This window comes from Aulonocara stuartgranti (assembly GCF_965226115.1).
Source record: "Aulonocara stuartgranti genome assembly, chromosome: 17".
NCBI lineage: Eukaryota > Metazoa > Chordata > Actinopteri > Cichliformes > Cichlidae > Aulonocara > Aulonocara stuartgranti.
In genome coordinates, this window is record NC_138953.1 from 17088741 (window position 1) to 17116585 (window position 27845).

General features: G+C 43.5%; 2 protein-coding genes and 1 long non-coding RNA gene across 3 annotated transcripts; 1 reads left to right on the forward strand and 2 right to left on the reverse strand.

The window, feature by feature from the left end:
- Positions 1-397: 397 nt before the first annotated feature.
- On the reverse strand, positions 398-9986 carry irf5 (interferon regulatory factor 5). The gene is made up of 9 exons (XM_082511504.1): positions 8542-9986; positions 8156-8426; positions 7201-7387; positions 7097-7122; positions 6995-7022; positions 6604-6915; positions 5867-6256; positions 5679-5797; positions 398-1154 (listed from the first exon to the last, which is right to left on the reverse strand). Exons 2-9 carry the CDS (start codon positions 8327-8329, stop codon positions 966-968), a joined length of 1425 nt encoding a protein of 474 aa, XP_082367630.1. The 5' UTR covers positions 8330-8426; positions 8542-9986; the 3' UTR covers positions 398-965.
- Positions 9987-12071: 2085 nt separating this feature from the next.
- On the reverse strand, positions 12072-22843 carry cdhr5-rs (cadherin-related family member 5, related sequence; the record flags this gene model as incomplete). Its single annotated transcript, XM_082512063.1, has 17 exons — positions 12072-12622; positions 12835-12855; positions 13280-13473; positions 15725-15803; positions 17657-17779; positions 17855-18055; positions 18415-18521; positions 18596-18686; positions 18912-19076; positions 19278-19388; positions 19470-19556; positions 19685-19777; positions 19860-19916; positions 19995-20203; positions 20714-20768; positions 22573-22616; positions 22837-22843. 17 exons carry the CDS (start codon positions 22841-22843, stop codon positions 12272-12274), a joined length of 1995 nt encoding a protein of 664 aa, XP_082368189.1. The 3' UTR covers positions 12072-12271.
- On the forward strand, positions 22843-27341 carry LOC309692731. The gene is made up of 3 exons (XR_014272427.1): positions 22843-24171; positions 26898-27083; positions 27163-27341. It is a non-coding gene; the product is annotated as an uncharacterized lncRNA (long non-coding RNA).
- The last annotated feature ends 504 nt before the right edge of the window (positions 27342-27845 follow it).

Here is a 27845-nt window from a genome sequence, read left to right on the forward strand (position 1 = left end):
TTAAACCGTCACGCAGGAACAAATCCGTGAGTCAGACCTGAACCTGCTCAGGACCACATCCTGGAGCTCACTGAAGTGCTCTTCCTGTCCTCAGACCTCAGGGGAGTGTCTGAGTGGCTTCTTGCAGGAAATTCTCAAACTGACTGTCAGGAGCTGAAGTCTCTAAGCCCCGAGGAAAGGAGCCCCAGTCCTTCATTTATCCCCAGCTTGAATGCAGAGCCATGAACGCTGGGGAGGCGAGGAGCTTGTAATTCAGACACGTCAGTAAATCAAGTGTGACGTTCACTAATCTGTCAGATCCTCTGCATTGCCGAGCATCTCTTTTCCTAAGTCCTTATCTCCTTTCCTTGATGTTTTCCATCATTTGGTGAGGTGCGTAAAGTAAAGAGATCAGAGGTCATTCAAACCATCGTCTTTATTCAAAATACAAAAAACATTTGATTATTTCTGATGTAAACAGACACAGGTCATACTGATTTTGGAGCTGCAGGTCAGGTGAGCAGGAAGGTTCAGGTGTATGGCATATTTTTCCAAGACTGAAACTACTGATTATTAAATTCTTATTTACTCACAGCCCAAAAGCAGACACCTGCAGGTTCAGTCAGGCATCAAAACACTGGCTCACTCATTTAGTGCATTTAAATTGATGCTTCAGGTTTTACCTGAACAGGTAAACACCGAAGTAGAGTCTGACCCTCTCAGGCCTGCTAGACCTATTACCTGGTCTAAAAACAAAAACACCTGGTGTGAGAATACTGCAACGGCCTTTATTGAAATTTGAACATAGAAACCTCCCAGAAAGGTGTCGGCATGACAACAGAACAGGGAATACACCTGCAGACCTCCACCCGTTTGTCTCAAATGTTCAGTTTCTGTACAGCTGCACCTTCCCTCCAGTCAGGGTTTCCTACTGTTTGGGGGAGGGTGCAGTAAGCAGTGTCTGTGTCGGGTCCAGGGCGCCTGGTTCAGGGGCCGGTGGGGTTCCAGGGTCCTTGGATGTTTTGGCTCTGCAGGATACTCTGCAACTCTTTGAACTGTGCCACCGTCTGATCCTTCACATCGGGGTTTGAGATCTGCAGCCGGATGCTGTCCGTGGACCAGCTCAGCTCTCCGGAGAACATCTCTGTCAGGATCCGGGCCACCACAGGAATCACCTGAGGACAAAAACAACAAAAAACACTGTGAGACATCCACAGGTGTCTGGAGCTCCATGAACATGAGGCAGTCAGGAGGTTGAAAGGTGACTTGGCTTGTGTGTCTGCATCCCACACAGTGAAACTTTATTCCTAACGCTGGGTTAAAAACAGGAAGTGCACAGAGAGAAAGGTGTGGAGGGAAAACTACACGCTTCGAGGGAATTATTCATAAATGTGTTTAGTCGCACACCCACAGACAGGTGACCAGGAGAGGCTACAGAACAGATATTCAACATTTTACTAAAGAATCGGGTTTGTGCTTTGGGCAGAAAAAAATTGGATTCTTACATGTGCGCCATGTGTCAACAGCATGTAGAAAGCAAGACTATCATGTCATATTTGACCTCCGACCTCACATTTATGTTCATATGCATTTATGTATCTGTTACCTCTTTAACAAAGTGCACAGAAACAGAAAGAGCTGCTGAGGTAACAAGAAATATACTGAAGTACAAAGGTGGAAAGTAACAAAGTACAAATACTTTGTTACTTTACTTAAGTAGAATTTCCAGGTGTCTGTGGGCCAGTGCAAGTGTGGGGAAGCATGAAGGCAGTGACACTTTTTTAAGTGGCAGCTAATTTCAAATGCAAGATTGTTAGTGAGTTTCCTTGCTAACAACCTAGCTGCTGAACTTCTCAGGGAGAGAAAAGAATAAGAGGTAACTTCAGTCAGAGGTGGAGGAAGAAGACAGAAGAGGAAGAACAAAGGGTATATTTAAAGGTGAGGCCTGCTCAGGGAGATTTAATGATTACATGTGATGTCATCATTTTAATCACATCTGTGTGTGATGAGTTTTCATATTGTGAAACGTGCTGCATAACAAATCAAGTAAATAAACTGTGTGTTATTCAAACATTGCATGAAGTGCAGATAAACAGGTTAGCGTGCTGATGTAATGTAGATTACATAAAGCGCAGCAGAGATTAATATGAAGTTAAGCTGATGGCGCTGAGATCAACACTGAATTCCACCTTTGTACTAACGGATACAACTGTGAAACATCTGCTGACACTGTGTTCAGGTCAGCTGATCACAGCCTGCACTGTGAGCTGGGACTCGCCCCCCGCTGAGCCCCCTTTACCTGTAACACGTTTTCCTGAAGGCAACATAAACTACCTTTTTTAAATTCTTTGTTTACATCACAGATTCAAGATGAGTGCATTCATGAGAAATAAATTTCAGATTTGAATAGCGTTTTTCATTTATTCTCATTTACTAATACTATGTTATTATTGTATTAATATAACACAGGCTCCTTTTACCTTTGCATAATAATAGCTGATAGAGATGTCCTAATCCTAACCTAATGAGTACACGTCACAGCGTGTACTTTTTCACTTTTACTTGAGTAAAGACGTTGAATCAGTTCTTCAACGTTTACTGCAGTATTTTTAAGTATCTGCACTTCAACTTAAGTACAGAATGTACTTTTACCACCTCTGCTGTAATGTACTAATATACAATAAGTTCAGGGAAATCATGTCCAGTTACTTATGAGCTGCACCTGCATGTTTGTGTAATCAGAGTAAATTTGTCATGGAAATGTCTGAGTTTTACTGCAGTACAAACTTTGTGAAGTATGTTTTAAACAACAAAGATGACAAATATTAGCACAAACCTGTTACATGTGACCTGACAGCTTCATGCTAGCATCACATATATCAACAGAGCTAAAACTGACCCAACAGAGACCACACATAATAGAGGACACACTCTTGACCTACTGATCTCCATGGGCCTGAGCATTTTAAAGGTTACTGTGTCTGATGTGGGCCTGTCTGATCATTACTGTGTTTTCTTTGAAAGTATAATTTCAGCCCACATAAATATGTCAACAGCAGTGATCACAAAACGGTGTATAACTGAAAACAGTAGTGAAATCTTTTACCAAGTTTTCCCATTAACACCTGACCTGTCCAGAGGTTCAGTCAATGAGCTCGTCAATAGCTTCAATGCTAAAATGTTAAATGTAATGGACACTATTGCTCCCATTAAGGTGAAGGTTATCTCTGGAAGGAAAAAGTCTCCATGGAGAAACTCCACACTGGTGAAAAATGAAAAAAGAGAGTGTAGGAAAGTTGAGCGCAGATGGAGAAAAACAAACCTCCAGGTTCATTATGACATCTATAAAGAGAAACTTCACAATTATAATTTACACCTGAGGAGTGCAAGGAGGTCCTACTTCTCTGACATCATCACTAAAAACAGCCATAATGCTCGGGTCTTATTTTCTACAGTTGACAGGCTAACAAACCCTCCTGTGTCAGTGGCAGCTGAACTTCATTCAACCATGGCCTGCAATGACTTTGCCAAATTCTTCACAGACAAAATCCAAAAGACTAGACAATAAATTGGTACATCAACAGCAGATAGGGTATGTACTGTATCCACTAAAAAAATGTTTAAACACCATCAAACAGTTTCACCCGATTAACAGCAAAGACCTGGAGGACATCTTAGGTCAACTGAACTCCTCCTGCTGTTTAGATGTCCTGCCAACAAGTTTTTTCAAAAAGGTCTCAAAGACTTTAGAGTCAGACCTGTTACAGATCGTCAACTTTTCCTTAATGTCAGGTGTGTTTCCAGAACCACTAAAAACTGCTGTAATAAAACCTATACTGAAAAAGGACAATCTCGACAAGACACAAATGAACAACTACAGGCCGATCTCAGATCTCCCATTTTTAAGTAAGATCATTGAAAAAGCAGTTTCTCAACAGCTCAGTTACTTCTTAACACAGAATAACTGCTATGATGCCTTCCAGTCAGGTTTTAGACAGAACCACAGCACTGAAACCGCTCTGACCAAAGTGTTTAATGACATATGTCTGAATACAGACAGTGGAAAAATGTCAGTCCTAGTTTTACTGGATCTCAGTGCAGCATTTGATACAGTTGACCACAACATATTACTCAAACGACTGGAGAACTGGACAGGTCTTTCAGGAACTGTACTAAACTGGTTCAAAACATACGTAGAAAACAGGAAATACTTTGTATCAATAGGTAACTTCACATCTGAGCAGACAAGTATCACATGTGGAGTTCCCCAAGGTTCCATCTTGGGACCCCCTCTGTTTAACATTTACATGCTCCCACTGGCAAAGATTATAAACAACAACAAAATAAACTATCACAGCTATGCAGATGACACACAAGTATATATCACAATGTCACCAGGAGACCGAGGCCCTGTACAGGCTCTTGGTAAATGCATTGAGGAAATTAATGACTGGTTGTGCCACAATATTCTCCAGCTAAAGAAAAACAAAACTGAAGTAATAGTCTTTGGTGCCAAAGAAAAACGATTACAGGTCACCAGAGAACTTCAATCTATACACCTAAAAACCACAAACCAGAAGAGAAATTTGGGTGTAGTGATGGATGCAGACCTAAACTTAGAAAAACACATTAAGACAATAACAAAGTCAGCTTACTATCACCTCAAGAATATATCAAGGATAAAAGATCTGATGTCTCAACAGGACCTGGAAAAACTAGTCCATGCATTCATCTTTAGTAGGCTTGATTACTGTAACAGCATCTTTACAGGTCTACCTAAAAAAATCAGTCAGACAACTACAGCTCATTCAGAACTCTGCTGCTCGAGTCCTCACTAAGACCAAAAAAGTGGACCACATCAGTCCAGCTCTGAGGTCTTTACACTGGCTGCCTGTCCGTCAGAGGATAGACTTTAAAGTTCTGATGCTGGTCTATAAAGCTCTGAATGGTTTAGGACTAAAATACATCAGTGACCTCCTGACCCAGTATGAACCTTCCAGATCCCTCAGGTCATCTGGATCCTGTTTTTTATCAGTTCCCAGTAAGAACCAGACACGGAGAAGCTGCATTCAGCTTTTATGCTCCATATATCTGGAACAAACTCCCAGAAAGCCTCAGATCAGCTGAAACACTCAGTTTATTTAAATCCAGGTTGAAGACTCACCTGTTCTCAGCTGCATTTGAATAAAGCACCAAATCCTCACTGTTTTACTTTTAAGCTCAAATTTCAAAACTTACATTTTAACTACTGGTTTTATCTACTATTCCTTTCTTTTTTTCTATTTTAAATCATGCTTTTTATTTGTTTTTGTTTTTTAATGTCTCTGTAAAGCACTTTGAATCGCCTTGCTGTTGAATTGTGCTATACAAATAAACTTGCCTTGCCTTTTCATGAATTTCCAATGGGAGCTGACACTGACTATTTCCTGGCATCTGCAGGACTGAGCTCTGACTCGGGTCATGTTGTTTAGTTAGGAGTTTGGAGACAGACAGGTTCTTCACAGCAACATCAGCCAATAGGAAGTACTGAGGCTGCTCAGGAGGAGGTAAGTGATGTAGTGAAGGTTAACTGGAGGTGGAGGGGTGGAGCTCATAAAGATTCTGGTTCTGACGTGTTCGGACCCAAGGCTTCTTCATTTTTTTTGCACTTGTTATAAAACCGTTAGCACTGCCACTCAGTTTAAGCTCTGCCCCCTCACCTGCACCATAATAAGCTTCTTCTCTTTGGGTTTATTGTCGGGCCAGTCCTCCCCGAAGCAGAAGTAGATCTCGAAGGGTGGCGGATTCGGGGCTTCGCCTTTCTGGAACAAGATCAGCCCTGCGGACAGAAGCATGTCGGTTAGAACATATCAGGCAGCATGTCAACAATCCCGCACACCAAACTCACCTTGCAGGAAGTCATTGAGGCTGAAGACCTTGATCTTCTTCTCTCTCTCCATGGGGTTGGACGGGCCGTGTTCTGGCATGCCCGGTCCAGACCAGAACACCTTACACTGGCAAAGGCGGACGGCGTAAATGTCCTGCTCACAGATCTCCAGGATCAGGCCGCGGTCCATCACGTCCAGCAAGGCCTCGGTGTAAAATCGCTGTTTCTCGTTCTGCATCTCTGATGTTCCCGGGAACAGCACCTGCTGGAGGTTGACAGGTCCGAACAGGTCCACCTGCTCTGGGGTCGGTTCCAGGTGTCCGTAGTACAGCCGGCAGCCCTGAGGGTTACTGACGGTCAGAGAGCCCATTGTACGGCCCCGGTACTGGAACTTCAGGTCCAGATCTGTTACTATAGCAACACGAGATACAGGACCATTACTGTGCCAGTAGAGGGGGGACCATGAATTAGCAACAGTCACCACAGTAAAGCCACCAAAACAAATCGTTATCGGGACAAGAAATGACATCAGGGTATGAGATTTTGGTCATAAAGCACAGCCCTAATGTTCACCTGTGAATGCGCAGGTGAACCTCATGGGTCTGTGAAGGTAACCCTGAGCTCTGCTTTGTGGTGCTGTATTGTTAAAGTGTGACATCAGAGTTGGTTTGATGGTAAACTGTCTGAGCAGCGCCACGTGTGGTAGCGTTTTAGCCCTGAATCTGTGACAGGAAACTGCATTAGAGGTCAGGACTCACGTGGGACGCTGCTCAGCAGGTCGTACTTGCAGGGCTGGTGGTTCTGAGGCTCTGCCTGGTTCTCGACGCCCACCATGCCGCTGGCCTCCATTAGGTCCGGCTCTGGTTGCGCAGTGGCAGCGTTCAGATCCTGAAGTCTATTATGGAGGAAGTGTGCCTGACCCTGGAGATCAGAGGTCATGGTGATGTCAGGAAGCAGAGGCACTGGGATATGCGGTGGTCCAAATGTCCCGTTAGGGGGTAGGCTGAACTGGTTCATCTCTGAGGGAGCCGGGAAGGAGGCAAAGGGGGCGGAGTCACTCAGCCTGGGGTCTAAGGAGACATGGCATCATCACATTACATCAACAGCCACAGTGTTTCCATGGTGACACTGAGTCGAAGGTGTACTTACTGATGGAGAGGTCCATCAGGTTCGGCATCTGAAAGGATCAAAGTGTTTCGGTCAGTCACGTGAGAACATGTCAGACTGTTTACATCATATGATCATTCTCACCTCCTCGTCATCGTCCTCAGCGCCGTCTGAAACACAAAACGGGGATCATCACTTCCTGTCATCATTGCACATCAGAAGGTTACAGTCATGCAGGTGAAGCTCACCTGTGCTCCCGGGGTGCTCGCACACTTCGTAGATCTTGTACGGCTGGACCGGCGTCTCTTTGGTGCCATCATACTTCAGCTGAAACTCGCGGCTTTTGTTCAGAGCACAGCGCAGATTTGCCTTCCACTTGGCAGGGTCGGGTTCATCTACTCCCTCCTGGTACTTCCCCGTCTCCAGAGCCCATGCCTAGGACACACAGACCAGGGCATAACTCACATCTGACAGATAGGACTCACCTGTGCTCAAGCTGAGAGATGTTTTGCTGTGCCAGCAGTTTCCCTTTGTTTCCAGTGTTTATCATAGGCAACCCTACTCAAAGTCAATAAACACTCAGACTGACACACAAAAGAGGAAGCAGTCAGCAGAGGAGGAGGAAGTGACATCATCACCTGTGTTCAAACTGAAGTTGTTCAAAAACTGTGAAACGAAACTCCGCTGGAAGGAGGAAGTCAAACGCCTACTTCCTCTTCACATGTGTCACTCAAGAACCCGCTTGTAGTTTTTACTTTGGTTTGTCTGTGTGTGTGTCCGTGTATGTGTGTGTCCTTGTATCTGTTTTTGTGTGTGTTTGTGCACATGTGTGCATCTGTCCGTCTGCGTGTGTTTGTATTTGTGTACATGTTTAGACATCTTGTGAGGACAGAAAAAATGGTATGCTACTATACTTGTAGGGACTAACAATTACCTATGAGGACAAAATGTGTCACCATGTGGTATTAGTGACAGGGTTACAATTAGCTTACTTAGGATTAGGCTGTGGGTTAGGATTCAGCATTCATTTTTGATGGTTGGGGTTAGGGAAAGCATTATGAAATGAGACGAGGTCCTCACAAAGATATGAAAACGAGTGTGCGTTACTATTTTCTGTAAAAAAAAGTTTTTTGAAACTTGAAACATGATCACAGCAGATGCTATATCAGAGGTTAGAGGTCAGGTGTGAAGGGTTAACCTGACCTTGAAGATGGTGTTCTCCTCGTCTGACACGGGCGTGTGGCGCGTGGCGTGTTTCCAGGGGATCTGGAAGAGGCGGTGGTCCGCGCTGAGCCACTGCAGACCGGGGTACCTGCCGCTGTTCACCTGAGCCAGCAGCCAGGGCTTCAGGCGGACACGCCGGGGCTGGACGCTCATGCTGGGAGGACTGGGAGCGAGAGAGGATTCGCTCAGACCGCGGAAACGGTCCCTGAGCACGAGCCGCTTCTGACACTTCGGAGCTTTGAATTGATAACTGTAATAAGTGAAAAATTGTCGAGGAATTGGTTTTTGATCGAACTGTTTCACTCCGCGCGGGTTCACGAGCACAGATACATGACTGCGTGTGCGCGCTGGGCGGATGGACTCACCTGGCCGGGTCCGGTCCTGGTTCAGAGTCTGCGCGCTGTGTTCCTCCTCTGCGGCGTGACGTCAGCAAACAAACAAAGAAAGGAACAAAAACAAACAAACAGAGGGCGGCGGAGCGCTGAAGGGCCGGAGAAAAGTCCCGAGACAAACTCGTCCTCAGTCCGATCACATGACGTCAAGTTAACTTGAAGGAAAACTGCTTCCGGTGGCAGATCAGCTCTCGACAAAATAAAGCTTCCGCAGAAGTTATTTAAAAAAAACAGAAAGAGTCAAACTGATGCACAGTTACTTAAATAGCCATCCCCGAGGAACCCTAACCATGCATCTGTTTGAGAGGAACCAGGGCCCTGTGCTTCGTACGTCGCTTACTACATCCAAGATCAAATGAAACATCCAAGACCAAATCATCGCGCTAACTCTGAGCTCGCTATTCCGGTTCCCCGAACACACCTGTTGTTGACGATTAGTATAGCTGGATGAAGTAATGTGAGATCACTGGGTGGCCCAACAGGGGCTACGCATCGATAGTAGAAACATTGATCGGCAACCCTTTGATTGGTCGGCGAAAATGTCGAAGGAGCGCGCTCGGTATTTTTCGGCAGCAGAGCAAGAACTCTTGAGTGAGGGATTTCAGGAGTTTCAGAGTTTAATTAAAACGCAAGGGAACACTGCAAAGGCTGCAAAAGCAAGGAGAGAGGGCTGGCAGAAAGTTGCTGACAAATCAAACTCGTAAGTAATTCAATAATAACAATAATAATGGAGTGGATTTATATAGCGCTTTTCAAGGCACCCAAAGCGCTTTACAATGCCACTATTCATTCACTCTCACATTCACACACTGGTGGAGGCAGCTACGGTTGTAGCCACAGCTGCCCTGGGGCAGACTGACAGAAGCCAGGCTGCCATATTGCGCCATCGGCCCCTCTGGCCAACACCAGTAGGCGGTAGGGTAGATTTATCATATCACACCATATTATCCAATATTATATTACATTATATTATATTATAATATGTTATATTATATCCCCTTTCACATTAGAGCCACAACAGGACCCACTAGAACATGGGAACAAGTAAAAGTGAAATATAAGAATATTCTACAGAATGGTAATATTTATCACTTATATTGCTTTTAGTCTCTTGGAAAGAGACCCTGGAATACTCTGTTTGTTTGTTCATAACAGCAACCAAGAAAAGGGCAGAGCAAAAAAAAAGACAGGTGGTGGTCCTGCACCCCCTCGTCAACAAGTTGGTTAAGTAAATAATACCCTCACGGGAAAATCGATATCTCTCTATGAGCACACTGTCGCGCTGAGCTAAAGGATCCTGTCTGTCCCGCAATATACGCTGAATTCTGAGGACTCTCCTTATCAATCTTGCACCTTCCGCAATGGGTTGCTCGCGTAAACGGACAGGACATGGCTGCGACAGACTTCCCAAATCCACCTTCGCTTTTATAGCCTCTCATCTTGATTACACGAAGTAATTTACAATTACTACTCTGAAATATGAATTACATCTGTAATAATCACATACATGTAATAGAATGTTAATAGTATATTTCCCTTTTTTAGGGAATGACCTGCATGTATCTGTGTGAAATCAATAAAAGGATCAAATACTGCATTATCTTTAGTTGCATTGATGTTATTTATTTATGGTGAAACAGTGGTGGAATATCGCTGTTGCTTTCGTATGAATGACGCGGACATACCTGCGGCCTGATCCTGTAAACATCCTGTTTACATAAAGTAAACCTGCTCCCCAGCAGGTTTACGCTTACGGCTCTGTTGCTATGACAGCAAGTCCCGGATGGGCTTCGGGGAACCGAACGATCCAGGATCACGCGAAATCGTCAACAATCTCATCCAGCTAACTCACTTAGCGCGGTACGAAGAACAGGCCCCTGGACAGAACCACACCGCAACAAACAAACATCCTGACAGTTCTAAACGCTGAATATTTTATTGTGAAGGTGTGTCAGGCGGCATCCGGCGAGTTACGCCTCTCTTCAGGTAACTTTACGGACTTTGTTTTCTTTGGTAGTCTCCAGGATCCTCCCTTCCTCCTTCCGGAAACTTAAAACAAGCGTTTAGTTTTTGTTGACCTGTTTATCACAAACAATCAATATCCATTCAGAAAGAATTAATCAGAATAAAACAATAAAGAGCACAACAGAAATTTGACAGATACCAATGAAAAATATTAAATAAAATGTGTTTTATTATCAGACATTATCAGTGCAGGTAATCAATACTGATCCGTTTTATAAATTTTTCTTTATGTGTTTAATATGCTTTTTTCTGCAACACGATGATGTCACAAGGACTACCGGTCACGTGATCTCTCACTGGAAACATGATAACTGTTTTTAGTGTGAAGAAGAGCCAGGGAGAAGTGAGGAAGGTGAAGAGCTTTAGCTTCCACCTCGAGAGCTGCAGTAGGGGATGATGATTTTTTTTTTTTACAACCAAAAAAAGAAGAAACTGATCAATAGTCCTGATTGATAAACATGAACACAAGACTGACTCCTCAGGTGACAGGTTAGGGTAAGGTAAATGTAATGTATGTTTGCACTGATTGCCGATCACGCTTCAACTGAGTCGTCCTCGGTCAGAAGGAATGGTACTCCACAGTGATGTAGTTCAAATAACTTTACTAAGGAGGTGGCAGATGACATCAACAGGATGTACAGCGTTGGTAGGGAGGCATTACAGTATTCACATGCAGGTAAAGGGGGTGTGAGTGTGTATATGGGTGTGTGTGGTCATCTGTAAACAGAAAAACAAACATTTGTATTAACCACTATGGATAGCAGTGTACCCCTTCTACAGTACTGTGGGTTTCCAGCGTAATGTTATACAATCTGCCATAACCTCATGGCCACTAGATGGCACCCTAAGACCATAAATTAATTTCTGGCTCGGATATACATTGGCAAACCAGACCTCTGCAGATTACAACGCTTCAGAGAATAAACATAGTAAATAGTTACATCCACCTACAACCACAATGCTTGACAGTAAGTCATATATGGAATGAAATCTGGGCTGAACACAAGCCTGCCTGTAGTAGGTCAAAAAACATATCTTAGCGATAGCAACGGGACTAGCCTCTTACGTAGCAAATTACACAGATAAAGTCAAACAAGCATCACTCTCATCTTACAATACTCACATGGTAAGCACGCACACAGTATTAACTCACACAGGAATGCAAGTAAATACGTTATCCTCCGACACACCTCCCATCTGTGCAGAACTGCACTGAACACGTTCCCAACCGGAAGTACAGATACCGAGGTGCATCATGGGTAACGTAGTATAAACAGTTACAATGAACAAGCGGACTTTTAACAGTAAAGGATGGATGGACAGACAAATGGATACCTGGATTGATGATGGCTGGATGGACGGACAGATGGCTGGGTTGATTTTACAAATGTGTCTGTAAAATCCTGATTTATTAAAGTCGAGATCTGATTATCAGAACAAAATTAATTAATCTTCTGGAAACAATAAAAAGACTGACATCATTAAAAGTTTGTTTTTATTTTTGAACTTTTTTTCTCCACAAAAAACCCCCAATAAGGCCGCCAGAAGAAAAAAAAGTGAATCACGAGTATGACTAAAGTACAGTTTGGATTCCTGCTCTTTAATTGGCTGAATATGTGACTAGTTTCTTTCTGGTTTCTGATTGGTAGGGTTTGGACACCAGTGGCATCTCCTCTGATCAATCAGTCTTCATGTTTTCGTCTCTCTGAGGCATCCCAGTGTTGACTGCTGGTATGTCTTCACCATGAATACTTGCGGGCTCAACTGGCAACCTCAGATCCTCCCAGGTGTGAGCTCCACCTTCATGTTTCTCTGCAACGGTAAACAGGTGTGATGATGATGATGGAGGAGGAAGAGGGGGTCTGGTCCTGCTCTCTCCAGGCTCGCTGAGCTGTGATGATGATGGAGGAGGGAGCAGAGATGGCCTCCTGGTGTAAACTCCTTGTCTGCCATGAAAACTGCCAGACTGACGAGTAAAAGCTCTGCTGCCGTGTGACGACTCGTCCACGAAGACAGGTGGGCTGCTCACCTGAGAATCACACAGCACAGGTCAGTCTCTCACCTGAGTCAGACTGCGCATAAAGTCCTGCTATAAACAGGAGCTAAAGAGGAACCAATGTGTTAAATAGTAAAATCATGACATCAATGAAAGCTGTGTTTGAGGACTTCCGGATCTACTGTTCACCACATGACACGAGTACTGAAACCACAGGAAGCGACATCACATTCAGAATAACTCACCATGTGAAACCACAGTAACCTCTGCAGAGAGATGACACACATGACTCAGTTTAATATCTGAGACACAACAGATTTTATCATCTGAACCTGTGAGCGGAACAAACCTCAGAAACAGCAGTCTGAATATGTGATGCTGCAGAAACGCTCTAGACAACAGTTTAACATCTCAGTCTGACTCATAGCTTCATGTTTCAGGCGGTTCAGCAGAATGAACACAGCATTTATTTCCTCATGAAATTTCAAACAAAAGACTATTCAAAGATTTCTAACCTGTGGTTTAATAAAACGGGTCAAAGAGGCAGCTGTCATAGGCTTCAACACCAACTCCATGAAAGGTGGATGGGTGGATGATGAATTACATCACATTAGACCCTCATGCTCTCTGTCCGGCTGGTGTGTGAAATTCAAACACCCCCTCAGGTGTGTTAAAGGTTTTACTTCGTACCACATTGGGATGTTTTCCGAAGGCGATGGCGGGGCGATCCTCAGGGTTCTGCACGCGTCTCCTATGGACGGTCCAAAGTAGCAGAAACAGAATCGCAGAGAGCAGCACGATGAGGATAAGCACAGCGATTCCTCCTGCCAGCGTGCTGTCCACGTCTCCAAACAACTGTTGCTCCTTGAACGCACCACTTGGCACTGAAACACAGAAGTTATTTCAGTAAAAGCATCATGGGAGCTGTGAATGTGTGTGTGTGTTTATCTAATAAAGGAAACAGATCAATGTCCTTCCTACTCATCAAAGAATTAGTGATCAGTTACCTTTGACCGCTCGCATTCAGTCCCCTCTTGTAAGTAAGTAAGTAAAATTTTATTTATATAGCACATTTCTAAATAAAAGATCACAAAGTGCTTCACAAGGTATAAGACAAAAACAGACAAAAGTTAACAAAATGCAATTCTAAAAAGATGTGTTTTTAGTTGTTTTTTAAAAGTGAGTCCGCAGATCTTAAGTTCTGAGGAAGAGCGTTCCACAGTCTGGCGGCCACAGTGGCAAAAGCTCTGTCTCCCTTGGTTTTCAGCCTTGTATGCTGAATAACAAGTAGGCCCTGATCACAAGACCTCAGGGACCTACTAGGGACATAGGGCTGTAAAAGTTCAATGATGTAGGCTGGTGCTTATCCTTGAAGAGCTTTAAATGTCAGAACCAGTATCTTAAAATGGACTCTGAATTCAACGGGGAGCCAGTGCAGCTGTATAAGCAACGGTGTTACATGAGAGTACTTAGATGTTTTTGTCAGAAGCCTTGCTGCAGCATTTTGGACAATCTGCAGACTGCAGTTTTTGTTTAGACATGTAAACAGTGAATTACAGTAGTTCAATCATGGTGAAATGAATGCATGAATAACAATCTCCAGTTCAGTATGAGATACTAAAGGGCTCAATTTAGAAATGCTTCTTAAATGATAGAAGCAGGACTGAACCAGAGATTTGACGTGAACATCCAGGGTAAGAGCAGAATCAAAGGTTACCCCTAGGTTCCTGATAGACGATTTCACAAATGTTGAAAGAGGACCAAGAGCATTCATTATGTTAGGTACATGTCTGTCTGGAGCACATACAAGGACTTCGGTCTTTTCTTCATTAAGTTGGAGGAAGTTGTCAGCCATCCAACCTTTGATGGATTCTAAGCACACATTTAGAATCTGCAGCTTAGAAACATCTTCTGGTTTAAAAGAAATATATAGCTGGATGTCATCTGCATAGCAGTGGTAGCGAATGTCCTCAAAGGGGCTCAAAATATGCCGGAGAGGAAGTAGATATATTAAAAACAATAAGGGCCCCAGCACAGAATGTTGTGGCACACCATAGGACAGGGACGTGGAAGATGACCTGTACTTAGAGACCGCCACAGAAAAGTATCATTCATAGAGATACGAGGAGAACTACTCTAAGGCAGACCCAGATACACCAACCCAGTATTTCAGCCTTTCAAGAAAAATGTAATGGTCAATGGTGTCAAAGGCTGACGTGAGGTCCAACATTAGGAGTACAGAACATTTTTCTGCATCGTTTTGCATCAGAATGTCACTGGAAACTCTAAGAAGGGCTGTCTCAGTAGAATGAGCTCCACGAAAGCCAGACTGAAATTTGTCAAATATATTATTGAATGTGTGAATGTGAGTGTGAATGGTTGTCTGTCCCTATGTGTTAGCCCTGCGACAGACTGGTGACCTGTCCAGGGTGTACCCCGCCTTTCGCCCTATGACAGCTGGGATAGGCTCCAGCGCCCCCCGCGACCCTGAAAAGGAGAAGCGGAAGCGAATGGATGGATGGATGGATGGATATATTATTATGTTTGTCTAAAACTGCTGTAAGCTGCTTAGCCACAACCTTCTCTAATATCTGAGCAGTTAACAGTATTTTTGAGATTGGTCTGTAATTGCTAGTGAGAGATGGGTCCAGCGTGGGTTTTTTTAACAGGGGGTGTATAGCAGCAGTTTTAAAATAAGCATGGACTTTACCAGACCCCAGTGAGGTGTTAACTATGGTGAGCACACAGGGACCAATAGAGTGGAAGACATTTTTGAAATACGATGCGGGTAAAATGTCGAGTGAACAGGAGGATGCTTTCATTGCATTAACTATTTTTACCAGCTCTGATAGTGAGACGGGTAAAAAGCTTTCTAAAATGACAGGCCGAGATGGCGTAGGAACTGACAATGCAGATGCTGGTGGGGACAATTTTTTCCTTACATTACTTATTTTTTCTAGAAAGAAAGAAATGTTTCACAGTCTTCATTAGAAGGAATAATGGCAGCAGGTGGAGCAGGAGTAACAATATCAGTAATAGTGTCAAATAACACCTTGTGTAATGTCACAGCTTCATGTTTGTAATATGTGTGTTTGTATGTTCATATTAACGCATGTTCTCAGGTTTCATGCTCACCTGCTTGGCCTCTCTGCAGGACTTCGATGTCCACTGAAGCTGACACTTCTTCTCCCGACTCTTCATCTCTGGCGATGACCTGCAGAGCGGACATTAGAGCATTGTTCACGGGTCAGCCTTAAGGTTAAAACCAAAAATCATCCAAAGTAATGATTAAAAACTGTTGTGTTTGTTTGATTTTTCTAGACCAACATTAAAGTGTTCAAAGAGCTGAAGGGGATTCACACTGTGAAGCTTTTAGTCCTGATCTTCAGTCTCTCCTCCTGCTGATTCTGGTGTTTGGATCACTTCCACCTGAAAGATGTCTCACTGCAGCCCGAGGCCTTGTTATTTCACAGAGATGTTTTCTTACAAATCCAAACAGATTTATTTTTAGCATTCTTTGACTACAGGGGGACTTTTCTTTCTTCAGCTTAGTTTGTTTCTGTAGAATCACACTAAAACTGAAAAATTGTACTGCAGTGAAAAAAAACTACTTTGCTGTCTTCCTATTGTCTCCTCATCGGTTGAGGCTCTGCTTTTTAACCACCTGTCACTGCCATCAGACAGGGGTTTTGCACCCTTTTTTTAAACATCTGCAACTCCCGTAACCCCCAAACCATTTGCTCAGTTGAAAGAATTCCAATGGTTCCTGAAAGCAGTGAGTCTGTGCTTTTCACTGATATTAGGGTCATTACTGTAATCTGCTAAGCATGGTGTCACAGCAGCTCCACAGAGACGTTTTTGCTGTTTGCTGTGTTGTTTTCAGTTTTATTTGCCAAGATTTGGATGTGGCGCCCTGCCTGGGGTTCCAATAATGACTCTAATATCAGTGAAAAAGCACAGAGTTAATGCTTTTTGGACCTATTGGAATTTTTCGATACCGCCAAATGTTCAAGAGTTATTGTAATATGACCTAAAAGTTCTAAAACCCAGTTTTAACAAGTTAATGTGCTCCAGGCCTCTGTTTCTAGTTTCATTGGATAAAAGTATTTATTCTCAGCCTCTTCAGCCTTTTATTCTGTGAAGCATGTCTTTAAGTTTTTAAAAACTTGTGGTGCAACTGCACTCTGTCCGCTCACTGGGTGCTGGACACCAAAAATTGAACGTCCCAGAGAAGAATCAATGTGGATCTGAAGCTGAGGTCCAGAACTTTTTCAGAGTAATCTAAACCAGGTAGCAGTAAGAGTTACTGAGGATCACCTCAGACCTCTGGGCTGACCTTGGTCTATTTTCAGCATCTTCTTCCTGTCATATGGTGCCGTTTGTCTCTCAACATGAACTTTACTGATATCACTTTAGCAGATAGCAGATGTTCCTCCATCTTTCTGTGCTCATAAGTTTATATTAGCGTAACTACCTCTCTGCAGTTAACCATCAGCTACACTTTCACTGATGTTCCAAACATGGCTGTTAGTTTCTTGCTTACTCCATATTTGAGGCACAGCTGTTTTATTTCAATCGGAACATGATGTATCATCGTGAGATATAAACTATCTAATTTCCTGATGTTAAACATTATTCTACCAAGCACACTGATCATTTTATTGGAGGTGAAGGAAACTGGACCTGGTAATGGTCACTGACCTCCTGCAGACACTGATACACACAGAGAAACCATCCAGGATAGATCCACCCTTTAAAATAATTTCAGGTTCAGCTAATTCAAACCACATCCAACCAACCTGGGATTAAAGTTAACAAACTGAAAATCACCTGATTCCCATCTTACAGGTGAAGGTCAGGCCCATCAAGCCTCTACCCCTCATTATTGCTTATTCAGACTTCTGATATTATTTTAAGGTGGAAAAATTCCACCTATAAGACCATGGATCCACTCTCTCAATGAGACATTGAGTTGGTGCTAGCAGCGGCAGCTAATCGTGATACTGGTGGTGACAGTATACTGGTGGTGTTTAACAGGTGAGTTGGTTTGATCTATGTCTAACTCACCTGTAGGATTTGTCTGTCAAAGGCGCGTAGTTGGTTTGTCTTGGCGATCAGAACCCCCTCCTTTGTGACTTGATACAATTCGGATGGAGGATGGAGCAAATAGTGGATATTTGGATTCCTGCCCTGTGATTTGACAGTAGAGATGACTCACTGATATGATGATGTAAGTAACACAGGTAGTGTAGCATGTGTTCTTACATCAGGGAAGTCACGGTCTGACACCTGGACCTGCAACACCTGGTTCCCATAGGTGGAGACGATGGAGGCAGGGCTAGAGCTCTGGATGATGAAACCTTTGTAAGTGGTTCTGTTGAAGGCCGGAGGAAATGCGTTCTCATAGAGAACTCTGACCAGAACTGACGCCACACTGTACTTCAACCTGTCATCCACCTGGCATACCTGTACAGGTGAGAGGGAAAGTAGATGTCTCACAGTTTTCAATTCAATTCAATTCAATTTTATTAATACAGCCCCAAATCACAATATCAGTCACCTCAAGGCACTTTATATTGTAAGGTAGACCCTACACTAATGCATAGAGAGAAAAACCCAACAATCATATGATAAGTGCTATGAGTTTGGCAACAGTGGGACGGAAAAACTTCCTTTTAACAGGAAGAAACCTCCGGCAGAACCCGGCTCAGGGAGGGGCAGCCATCAGCAGTGACAGGTAGGGGTGAGAGAAGGAAGACAGTATAAAAGACATACTGTGGCCAATTGCTGTGAATGAAGCAGAAAACAGGAAGGTATGTCGTTACCATGATTGTGAGCATGTAGTTTGTTGTCAGTCGTTGATCATCTGCTGCTCTGGTTAACCTGATCTCACCTGTTGTGTTGTTGATCGTGAACCTGCCCTGATCATCACCTGTGGGTGAAGCAAACACACCTGTACACACATGTTTGTACATGAGTCTAATGGTGAGTGTGAGTGAGTCTGACCTGAGAGGATGGTGTAGGTGAGAGGAGCATTGATCCCTTTGTCTCCATCCTCTGCTGTGATTGGGCCAGGAGAAAAGTCCAGACCCACGTCCTGAAACAAAAAATAAATAAATAAATACCTGCAGGTATGTGGACAGGTATAAAACTTGTTCCCTAAATGCTGGGACGCTAAAATCTAAATGACTTGAAAATATTGTGATACTGAAAAACATCTCCAGAAACATTGGGCTGTTTTTATTGACATTTTATGGTCTGGTAATGTTTTCAGAAGCCAGTTTGTAAATAATTGCATCCACCTGGTTCCTCGGGTATTTACCTGGTGTTTCTGTGTGATGTTGGTTGTGTAGGTGGGATTCATGCAGACAGGCACACCTGGAGACACAGGTGTGCAGGGCAAGAAGTGAGGATACTGGTCATCACCATCCTCGATGTTGATGTTGAGAACAGCAGATGTGTTGAACTTGTCCACAGTGTTTGATTCCTGTCAGGTATGTAGAGGTGTGACATTATTTTCACTTTTCTGTGATAATTTGACGATCAGATATCACAGGGTTTGTTTTTTTTGTTGAATAGTCTTGCATTCCTGCTGGTTAGAGTGTAATGTCCTGTGATGACTTCGCAGTAAAATAAAACCTCTGACCTCACCCTGATTACCTGGATGTATCACCTGTCTAAATGTTACCTGGGCCCACATGATGAGCTGCAGGTGAGTTCTCGTCTCATAGTCCAGAGGTTTGTTCAGAACTACCTTTCCAGTATTGGGCAGGTCGATCCTGAAGAACTCGGCATCTTGCTGCAGGCAGACAGATGACAGGTGAGATAATAAAGAGCTGCAGCTCGTGGTCAAGCAGCAATTGGTGGGCGTTATTCTTACTGATGACGGGTCGATGATGTAGCTGATCATGTCCCCATCTGCATCAACAGCCTTCACAGTGAAAACCACCGAGTTCACTGCTGTCAGCTACACACAAAACAATGAAAAATCCTGTTTACACAGGTGAGGAAACACCTGAGGCACCTGTTAAAACGATGTACATGTGATGGATGCTCATTGGCTGGTTAAGATGAAGGTAATTTTTCTGGTTGTACCTCACTGATGGTGAACGGCTGAATTGTCTCCAACAGGAAGTTTGGTTTGTTGTCATTTTCATTCAGAATCTCCACCAAAATCCTGTAGTTACCCTGAAACAGGTGCAGACTCACCTGAGCGACTCTGAGTCATCAAATGTATTTACCGCTCAGCACAGGACCTCAGATGACTTACCTGTATGATGTCATTTTCATAGCAAATTAGCTCTGCAATGAGCACTGATCCCTCCACCTGTCAGACAGAGATCCAGCATGAGGTGAGACATTTTAAGATGTATTTCTGCTGCAGGTGAGAGGTGTTCAGGTGTACCTCTCGGTCGAGGACTCTGAACACTGAGGAGTTGAGTCTGATGGTCCGGCCCTCTAAGTAGAACCAGTTGGCGTTGCGTCCCGACAGACACAGGCGGATGGTGTTAGCTCGTGGACCTGCAGTGATGTTGATGCTGGAGATGAATTCACCTGTTGGACTATTCTCTCTGACTGAGGTGAAGATGTCGGAGCAATCCCGACATAGGCTCGCTGAGGATGAAGCAGAGGATATCTGATGTGTCCGTGGCAGTGAGGACGATCAATAACTGATTATGGTTTCATTGATCCGGTTCTGTTGTTATCTAAAGACATATTTAAAGACAAACTTCTCAGGAGTGTCTGAAAGTAGAGAGTTACTTTTTTAGTCCTGATTAGGACTTCAGGATCTTTTTATCACATCACCTTAAACCAACCTTAGATTACTAGCCACATTTAACCAAATCATGCTGCACCGTATTTACCTCACATTCCCATTATTTTACAGTTGCCAGTTACCCAATCGAGCACGTCTTAGGACTTGGAAGGAAGCCAGGATATCCGACAGAGCCCACACAGGCATAGATCATGCTCAAAAAACCCTAATCCAACATTGAGATTCAAACCGGGCTGCACCACCGTGGACAAAAAGGCACTGACGACGGCAAAGTGCCTGATATCAGAGAAAAGCCGTTTTTGAATTGTCTTACCTATAACAACATTATAAGAAAGTCTGAGAGCCACCTGCCACAGCAGCAGCCTGCAGGACCTCAACATCTTCATCTTTGACCTCCTCCACCTGGTAACACAAAGTCAGTGAGCAGTATAGGTAAAGAGCATCAACAAAGTCAACCAACCAACAATCAACACAACCAGCCAAGTTTCTCAGGTAGGGAGGGCTAGAGCCTATCCCAGCTGTCTGAGGGTACACCCAGGGGACTGTGGGAGGAAGTCAGAGTACATGCAAACTCCACACAGAAAGGCCCCAGTTGGTCAAATTGAACTTAGGAACTTCTTGCTGTCAGGCAACAAGTGTGGCTCAGTGGAATATGTAAAAAAAAACCTATATATCTTGAAATATATTTGATATATGAAGTTATGACTGAGATGAAATGACCTTAGTCTCTACACCATCGTCTAACTGCTGTGGATTTCTCTCTAATATTGTTGTTCATCACCTTATAGTATAAAACATCTGGCTCAGCTCCGTTGAGGTGATTTGTTAGCCTGTTTGTGTGAGTTCTCAGATTCATTTCACTTGTTTCATAATCACTGTGTGAACGTAACATCTGAGCAGATTTTATCTATGAGCTGGAAATACGAACTCAGAGGTCACAGTGTAGTCTGCTGTGTTCACATGTGACAAAAAGGTCCTGAGGTGGAACTCTGCAGTGGTCAAACAGAGCTGACCTCAGAGCGGTGAACAAACAAGACGTGACCAAACTGAAAATATGAGCCCTGAGCTCTGCCGCGGTCCACTAAAATGTCACATGATCATATTTTTTATGACCTTCAGCTGCAGCTGTGGAGTCAAAACTGGATGAAACTCAAGCTGTGGTATTTTTTTTAAAATTCGGATCAGCGAGAGGAGGATCAGAGGCTGACACCGCTGCTCATATGTCTTTATCAGGTCATCACGACTTTATACGTGTTCAGCTGAAAATCATCACTGCACCTTATCCAGGTTTTATTTTGAAAGGCTCTGCTGTGTTCTCTCCATCTACATCAGGGATGCTCCTGCAGCCTCGAGGATGTGTAGAGTCTCATAAAAAACAGACTGATGATGAAGGCCTATGATTGAAACGTCCTCCTCGAAGGTTTCCTGCTGGTGAACAGTTTCCTGCATTGGTCTCCTCAACCACGAGCTCAGCTTCCTTCTCTTCAGTCCCTGTGTGCTCAAACATAAACCTCACACCTCAGTTTGATTCAAGGTCCCATCACAGGCTGAAAAAGCTTGATCAAACTTGATGGAACAAAGTGTTTAATGTTCGCCATACATGCACACACTCACGCACACTCACACACGCACAATCATAGTACACCACAGTAATTAAGTAACAGATAAAGTGACAGAAAAGTTCCTGTCTTTTTGCAATCTGCTATAGAAATGTCTTTTTTTTTTTTTTATCATGATGGGTTCCCAGCTTAAAAGAAAAGAAAGAACAAACATTTTCTGTAAATGAAAAAAAACTTCCTGTTACAGGGCAGTGCTATCGAAACCTGGAGCAACATTTCTTTGTCATTTAGAGAAACTGAAATGTGCCACCGGAGTTGTACTTCTTTATCTTATATTCAGATGACTCAGGGATTAAATGTGCAGTTAAACATCGTTACGCTGACAGGAAGGCCAGTTTCACCGGTCTGACCCCCCCCCGTACGAGGCCCAGGATGTGAAAGAGTTTAACATCCCTGATCGAAAGTGTAAGAGAACAGAGGAATAAAATGACACAAATCACAAGGAGTAAAACAACACAGCGACAGACACACACGACCAGAGTTTTTACAGCCGTTGGTTCAGATCGCTGCGTGTTGGCCTGTGTTAACCCTTCACCTGCCACTTCACTTTTTCCTCTTACCAACTCTTCATCCTCACACAGACTCACCTCGCTCTCTTCTGCTGGCCTACAGTCGGCCGATGTCTCTTGACCTTGCTGCTGATTTCATCCTCATGTCATCACACATTCATGTTTTTGTGTTTCAGCCTTGATCTGTTGTTCTGCTTTGTCCCCAGAGAACAGAGCGCCTTGTCACTGTGTGTGTGTGTGTGTGTGTGTGTGTGTGTGTGTGTGTGTGTGTGTGTGTGTGTGTGTGTGTGTGTGTGTGTGTGAGAGAGAGAGAGAGAGAGAGAGAGAGCATTAGAGGCTTACCCGGCATTAATGAGCAGGATAAGTAGGCCAACATGCTGCAGGACTTTGAAGCAGCAGGATCCTGTTGGTTCCACCTGCTGCTGCTTTCAGAGCTTATTTCAAACACACAGAAGTAAAACATCCACATCCTTGGAGACGCTGTTTTGGTCAGTATTTCCTGTCAGAGAGCCAATAAGCTCTCAGCTGACTCCTTTATTGTTAAGTTTTGTTTGTAGAAGAAGAAAATGTTTAATTAATGTGGTGTTACAGGAGGCTCTGAGTGGGGTGGGCACACAGACAAACACAGAGCCATAAATGAACACGTCCTGTTTCACAGGTCACAGGACTGAACATGTCACATGACTATGAGTAACTGTCACTGCCATCTGCAAGGATTCTAATCTTGGGTTGAGTTACCACCTTGTCACATGTCAGAAGTTCTTTTGTCTCATTGGTTGTGGCTGCTGTCATGTGTACAGTTTTCCTCACTGACGTTCATGAACATTCAGTTTCCTGTTCGTCATATCTGTCCAGGTTCTGGTAGTGTTGAAAGCCTGAAAAGGAGGCAATTTTTCTTCCTTTTCGTCTGGTGCCGTGTTTGATCCATTCGCTTCCACATCTGGAAAGTCTAAAACAGCTGTGATTCTTGCATTCAAGCCCTTTATTTTGGCAGGAATGAAGTCGGCTAGCTCAGGTGTGGGGATACTCTTAATGGACTTAATGAAACAGTCGCTACTGAGCATGCTCTTTGAATGGAGGCGAGCATGCTCTCATTAATCAAATGACAGCAGTTTTATCGGGGAACCTGGATCAGGACTCTGAGGTCCACCCTCATCCTCACCTCCTCCTTTTTGGGCGGTCAGAGAACAGCTGGAGGAACCAATCAGAGTCAGTGACCTCTGATCCAAACATAGTTACAAACACATACACATCCATGTGCGTGTCAGATGTTTGATCACTAATCACGCTAAAAGAAAGCTTTAAGGCTGTAACCGTGGGGATGAGTGTAGTTTCACTGAGTGTATGGATAAACCGATTCCTGACCTGCACCTGCACACAAAAGAAGCCTAATCGGTTCTCTGTGCAAACAGTAATCTGTTAAAATATGATACTTTAAAAGATAAAGAGAAAAACAATCACCTGTGAAGATTTTTTTTCGAAATTAATGTTTGTTTTGTTAACCTGTCAGTCAAGCACTTTTGTGGCAGTTTCGGGCATTAACATGCTATTCCACATCCAGACACTAGAGGGCGTTTATCATACAGGTGGTAAGTGTGTGAAGCAGAAAAATAACTCTTTGTATTGTGAAGCTAACACCGCTCAATGTGTGTGTGCTGTTTCTGTTCTTTACCACGGGTTAGTAAATATGCATTAACATTATTGAAGACTAGAGAGATTACTTACTAAGCTTACTAAGTGGAAAACTTAGTAAAAGAAGTGCTTTGTTATGAGAATTGTGTATGAATTGTGATTTTTGGCTGTAGCTTACTTGATGCTAATGCTAGCAGGCTTGGCTTAATGTAGAATAGTGTGTGTGTGTGTGTGTGTGTGTGTGTGTGTGTGTGTGTGTGTGTGTGTGTGTGTGTGTGTGTAAGTTAACCTAAACCAAACAAGAAACTGCTGAACTACTGCTGAGCTCAACAGTTTTCATACTATGTGGTATTTTTCTGGCTATGAGAACATTTTTGTACTTTAATGCCGGCTATTAGTTAATGAAGTTACTTTATCATTAATGGTGACTGCCTAGGTTCAACTCAGTAAGAGAGCCCCCCATTAAAAGGAGCATTGCACTTTATATAGTTTGTAGATTGCATTAAAACAGTAAGTTTAAATTATTTTTGTAAAGGAGGTGAAAAAATAATAAAAGAGGTGTCACATTGTCAGTTGATTAAAAAAAAACATATCATGTAAATTGTTTAGTGCCATAACAAGTATTAAAACAGTTAAAAACAAACCAATTTATTATGTTTAACAAATACAGTTAAAAAGGCAGATGGGAGGACAAGTGTGTTTATGTTAATTCATTTTTTAAAAGAATGTGTTTATTGTTGCACTTTGTGGTTGTAATATTATTAATGGACTCAATAAGCCTTTTCATTGTGTTTTGTCAAAGTTGTGGAAATCCTAAGAGATTCATATAGTCTCTACCCCAGGAAAACTATGACCATGTCTTACACTATTACCATGTCTTGTAAGTGGGACTGAAGCAGAAGGCCATTGGTTTACATTCAGTGTAGTAATACCTGCAGCCTGTTCATAGATACTGTTGATAGAAAACGTGTGTCATTTGGTTCCTCAAACAGGGAGTAATTTCACAGCTTCATCGATGACATCGAGCATCATTTTCTGTGCAGAGTAGTGAACAGAGTCGCCGATCAGCCCTGAACCATCACGTTTCATTCTGATAGCAAACGGCAAGCTTCGGATATTTCTGACTGTTTCAGTCTGCAGATGGGAAACCTGACCGATGAGCTCAGATTACAAACACTCAAAACACCAAACCATGCTGGGAGAGTCAGCGCCACACACGGTGCTCCTCTTCTTCTTCTTCTTCTTCTTCTGTGGCCTGACTCATGTCAGTGACTCATTGCTTTCACAGTGGAAAGGACCTGCTGAACACACTCAGGTGTGAATCCTGTGATCAACACTGTGTGTCCAGCTGTTCTTCTCCACATTTAAATCCTGTTTTAAAACCTGGAGCACCCCTACCCTTCACCATTATCCTGCACCTTTGTCTTTCTCATCCTCATCTTTCCGCCTTCAGCATTATTTAAAGGTTAATTTGTCCGGCTGAGCTGCTGTGTCTTTGTTCTGCTGCTCTGACCTTTATGTGGATCTCAGATCTGTTTCTGGTCGTCTGACCAAGGCCAGAGCTTCCTGTTCCTCCTGAATGATCATTTGGATATGAGATAAGTGAGAGGAAGCTGAAACAGCGATCCTGCTGCAGGGAGGTCACTGTGTACTGATCATGGAGGTGATCCAGCATTGAGGTCATTAGTACAAGTCTGGGAAGATCTGCCAGCTGTGTTCATGTTCCCCTGAAGGTCCAGTTTTTAAAGCCTAAGTAAAAGCTGATTTTTGATCACAGTGAGTCCCACTTACCCAACATGTTAACAATGTTAACTATGGTAAACATTCACGGTTTCAGAAACTAGACTACATTTTAGGTCACCTCCAGAGGCCTCAGAGTTCAGGTGTTATTACATGCATGTCCGCAGTACCTCGGTGGAGGTTCAGTTGTATATCTGGTAAATCAGTCCTGACAGGACATGTTGATGTGTCTCTCCTCCTTCAGCTGCTGCTCAGCAGCTTCTTCTTCATATACTATCAGGCCTGAAAGCCTCTGTCAGCACACAGAGAGCTGTTCCTCTAATTTTCAGTCCACTTCTAGTGTCATTTTCATGCCTCAGTCTTTCCTCCCTGTTTCCCTTCATTAAGAACAGCCTCTTGACAGCTGAGAACAATTCTGGCGAGACTTGAGTGAACAGTAGATGATCAGCTGAAGGTCCAGATCATCTCTCAGCTCCTCTGTCAGGTCTTTGCTGGATTTTTTTTAATGACTTTCAGATCCTGTTCATCTGTTGTAGAAAGGTTTAGCCCTCACACTTCTTCTGTACATATTTCTCTCTTATTTTTAGGGACACACTGCACACCATGCTGAAAACCAATTCCAAGTTGTCAGCTAACAGCTCTTGTGGAATCACCTTGTTGTGTTTGTGTGACATGCTGCTAGTAATAAAGAGCCTAAAGACACAATTTAAACCTGGTTCTTTCCTCAGGTGTCTATTATATGCAGACATAACACTGGTTCATCCTTGATTTAGGAGCCTTTTCATGCTTGATTGATTCAGAGGTCAGAGTTCTGTCAGGGTCTGGGTAGTTTTCCACTGCATCGGTTCCTCCCCTCTGGGTGGAGTCTTTGTTTTTCCTCACCTGATGGCAATCACACCGGCAGTATTTATGACCTGCGCACAACTAGTCTTCGCCAGATTATCTGCCAACTTTAGTCAGTTCTCGGCCTCACGTCTGTACCTTGGTGTATCATCGTGTGTACTTACCTTATTCCTCTGTTTTCTCGTCAGCATCTGGAACCCACCTACCAAGTCTCCTCCGTACAAGCTCTCCTGGATTCTGGTTTGCAGCTGCCGGTAACGTCTCCCCTTTCAAACTGCCAGTCTCTCTGGCCTGCCTCCCTGCATTTCACGCAGTACTCACCTGAACCTTTGTCTCCTGTCTTCCCCCTCCAAGCAACCTCCACCTGCAAGCACGTAAGGCAGCCCAGTGTAATTATTCTCGGATTAACAGCTCTCTGTTGGATTCCCGTGACTGCTCTCTCCTCTGTTTCAGTGCCCTGGCCAGCCAAAGTTTCCCCTGCCCAGTCCCTGCACCCAGTCGTCACTGCTATCTAGTCATAGTTTTGTTATGGTCATAGTTTCTCTTGCCTCAGACGTCTAGTTTAATTTCCTTAATAATAGTCTAAGTTTTCTGTTAGCTTCCAAGCGTTGTGAATAAAGACTCTTTTGTTACACCGAGTCCATCCCTTTTCCACGGGCCACTGTGCCGTGGCAAGTTCAGGCACGCAAACTTCTAACACACAAAAAACATTCCAATACAAGGACTGGTCTAAAACAGTGAAAAGCAGCCTTTAGAAAGCTGCAGAGCTATTGCTCAAGAATACTTTAACAATACAGAAAAATCTGGCTGCTTGGATTATAAAGTAATGAGGGGTGGCCCAAGACTTTTGCATACTGTGTTTCAGCCCTTCACTCATTTTTATTTCCAGCATTTGTTCATGTTTTTATGGTGTTTTCATCACTGCTGAGCATGAGTGTGTGTTTCAGCTCTCAGTTTGTTTTGCAGAGGGTGGCCGAGGCCCGGGTGTTTGTACGGGACAGTTAATAAAACACGGCCTGGGAATTGGTCTGTGAAGTGAAGAGCTGCTGCTGTCTGTGTGCTGTTCATGCTTCAGCTACATCACAGACACCCTGAGTCTGCAGAGTCTTGATGAAGCTCAAAGCTGAGATAGAAAA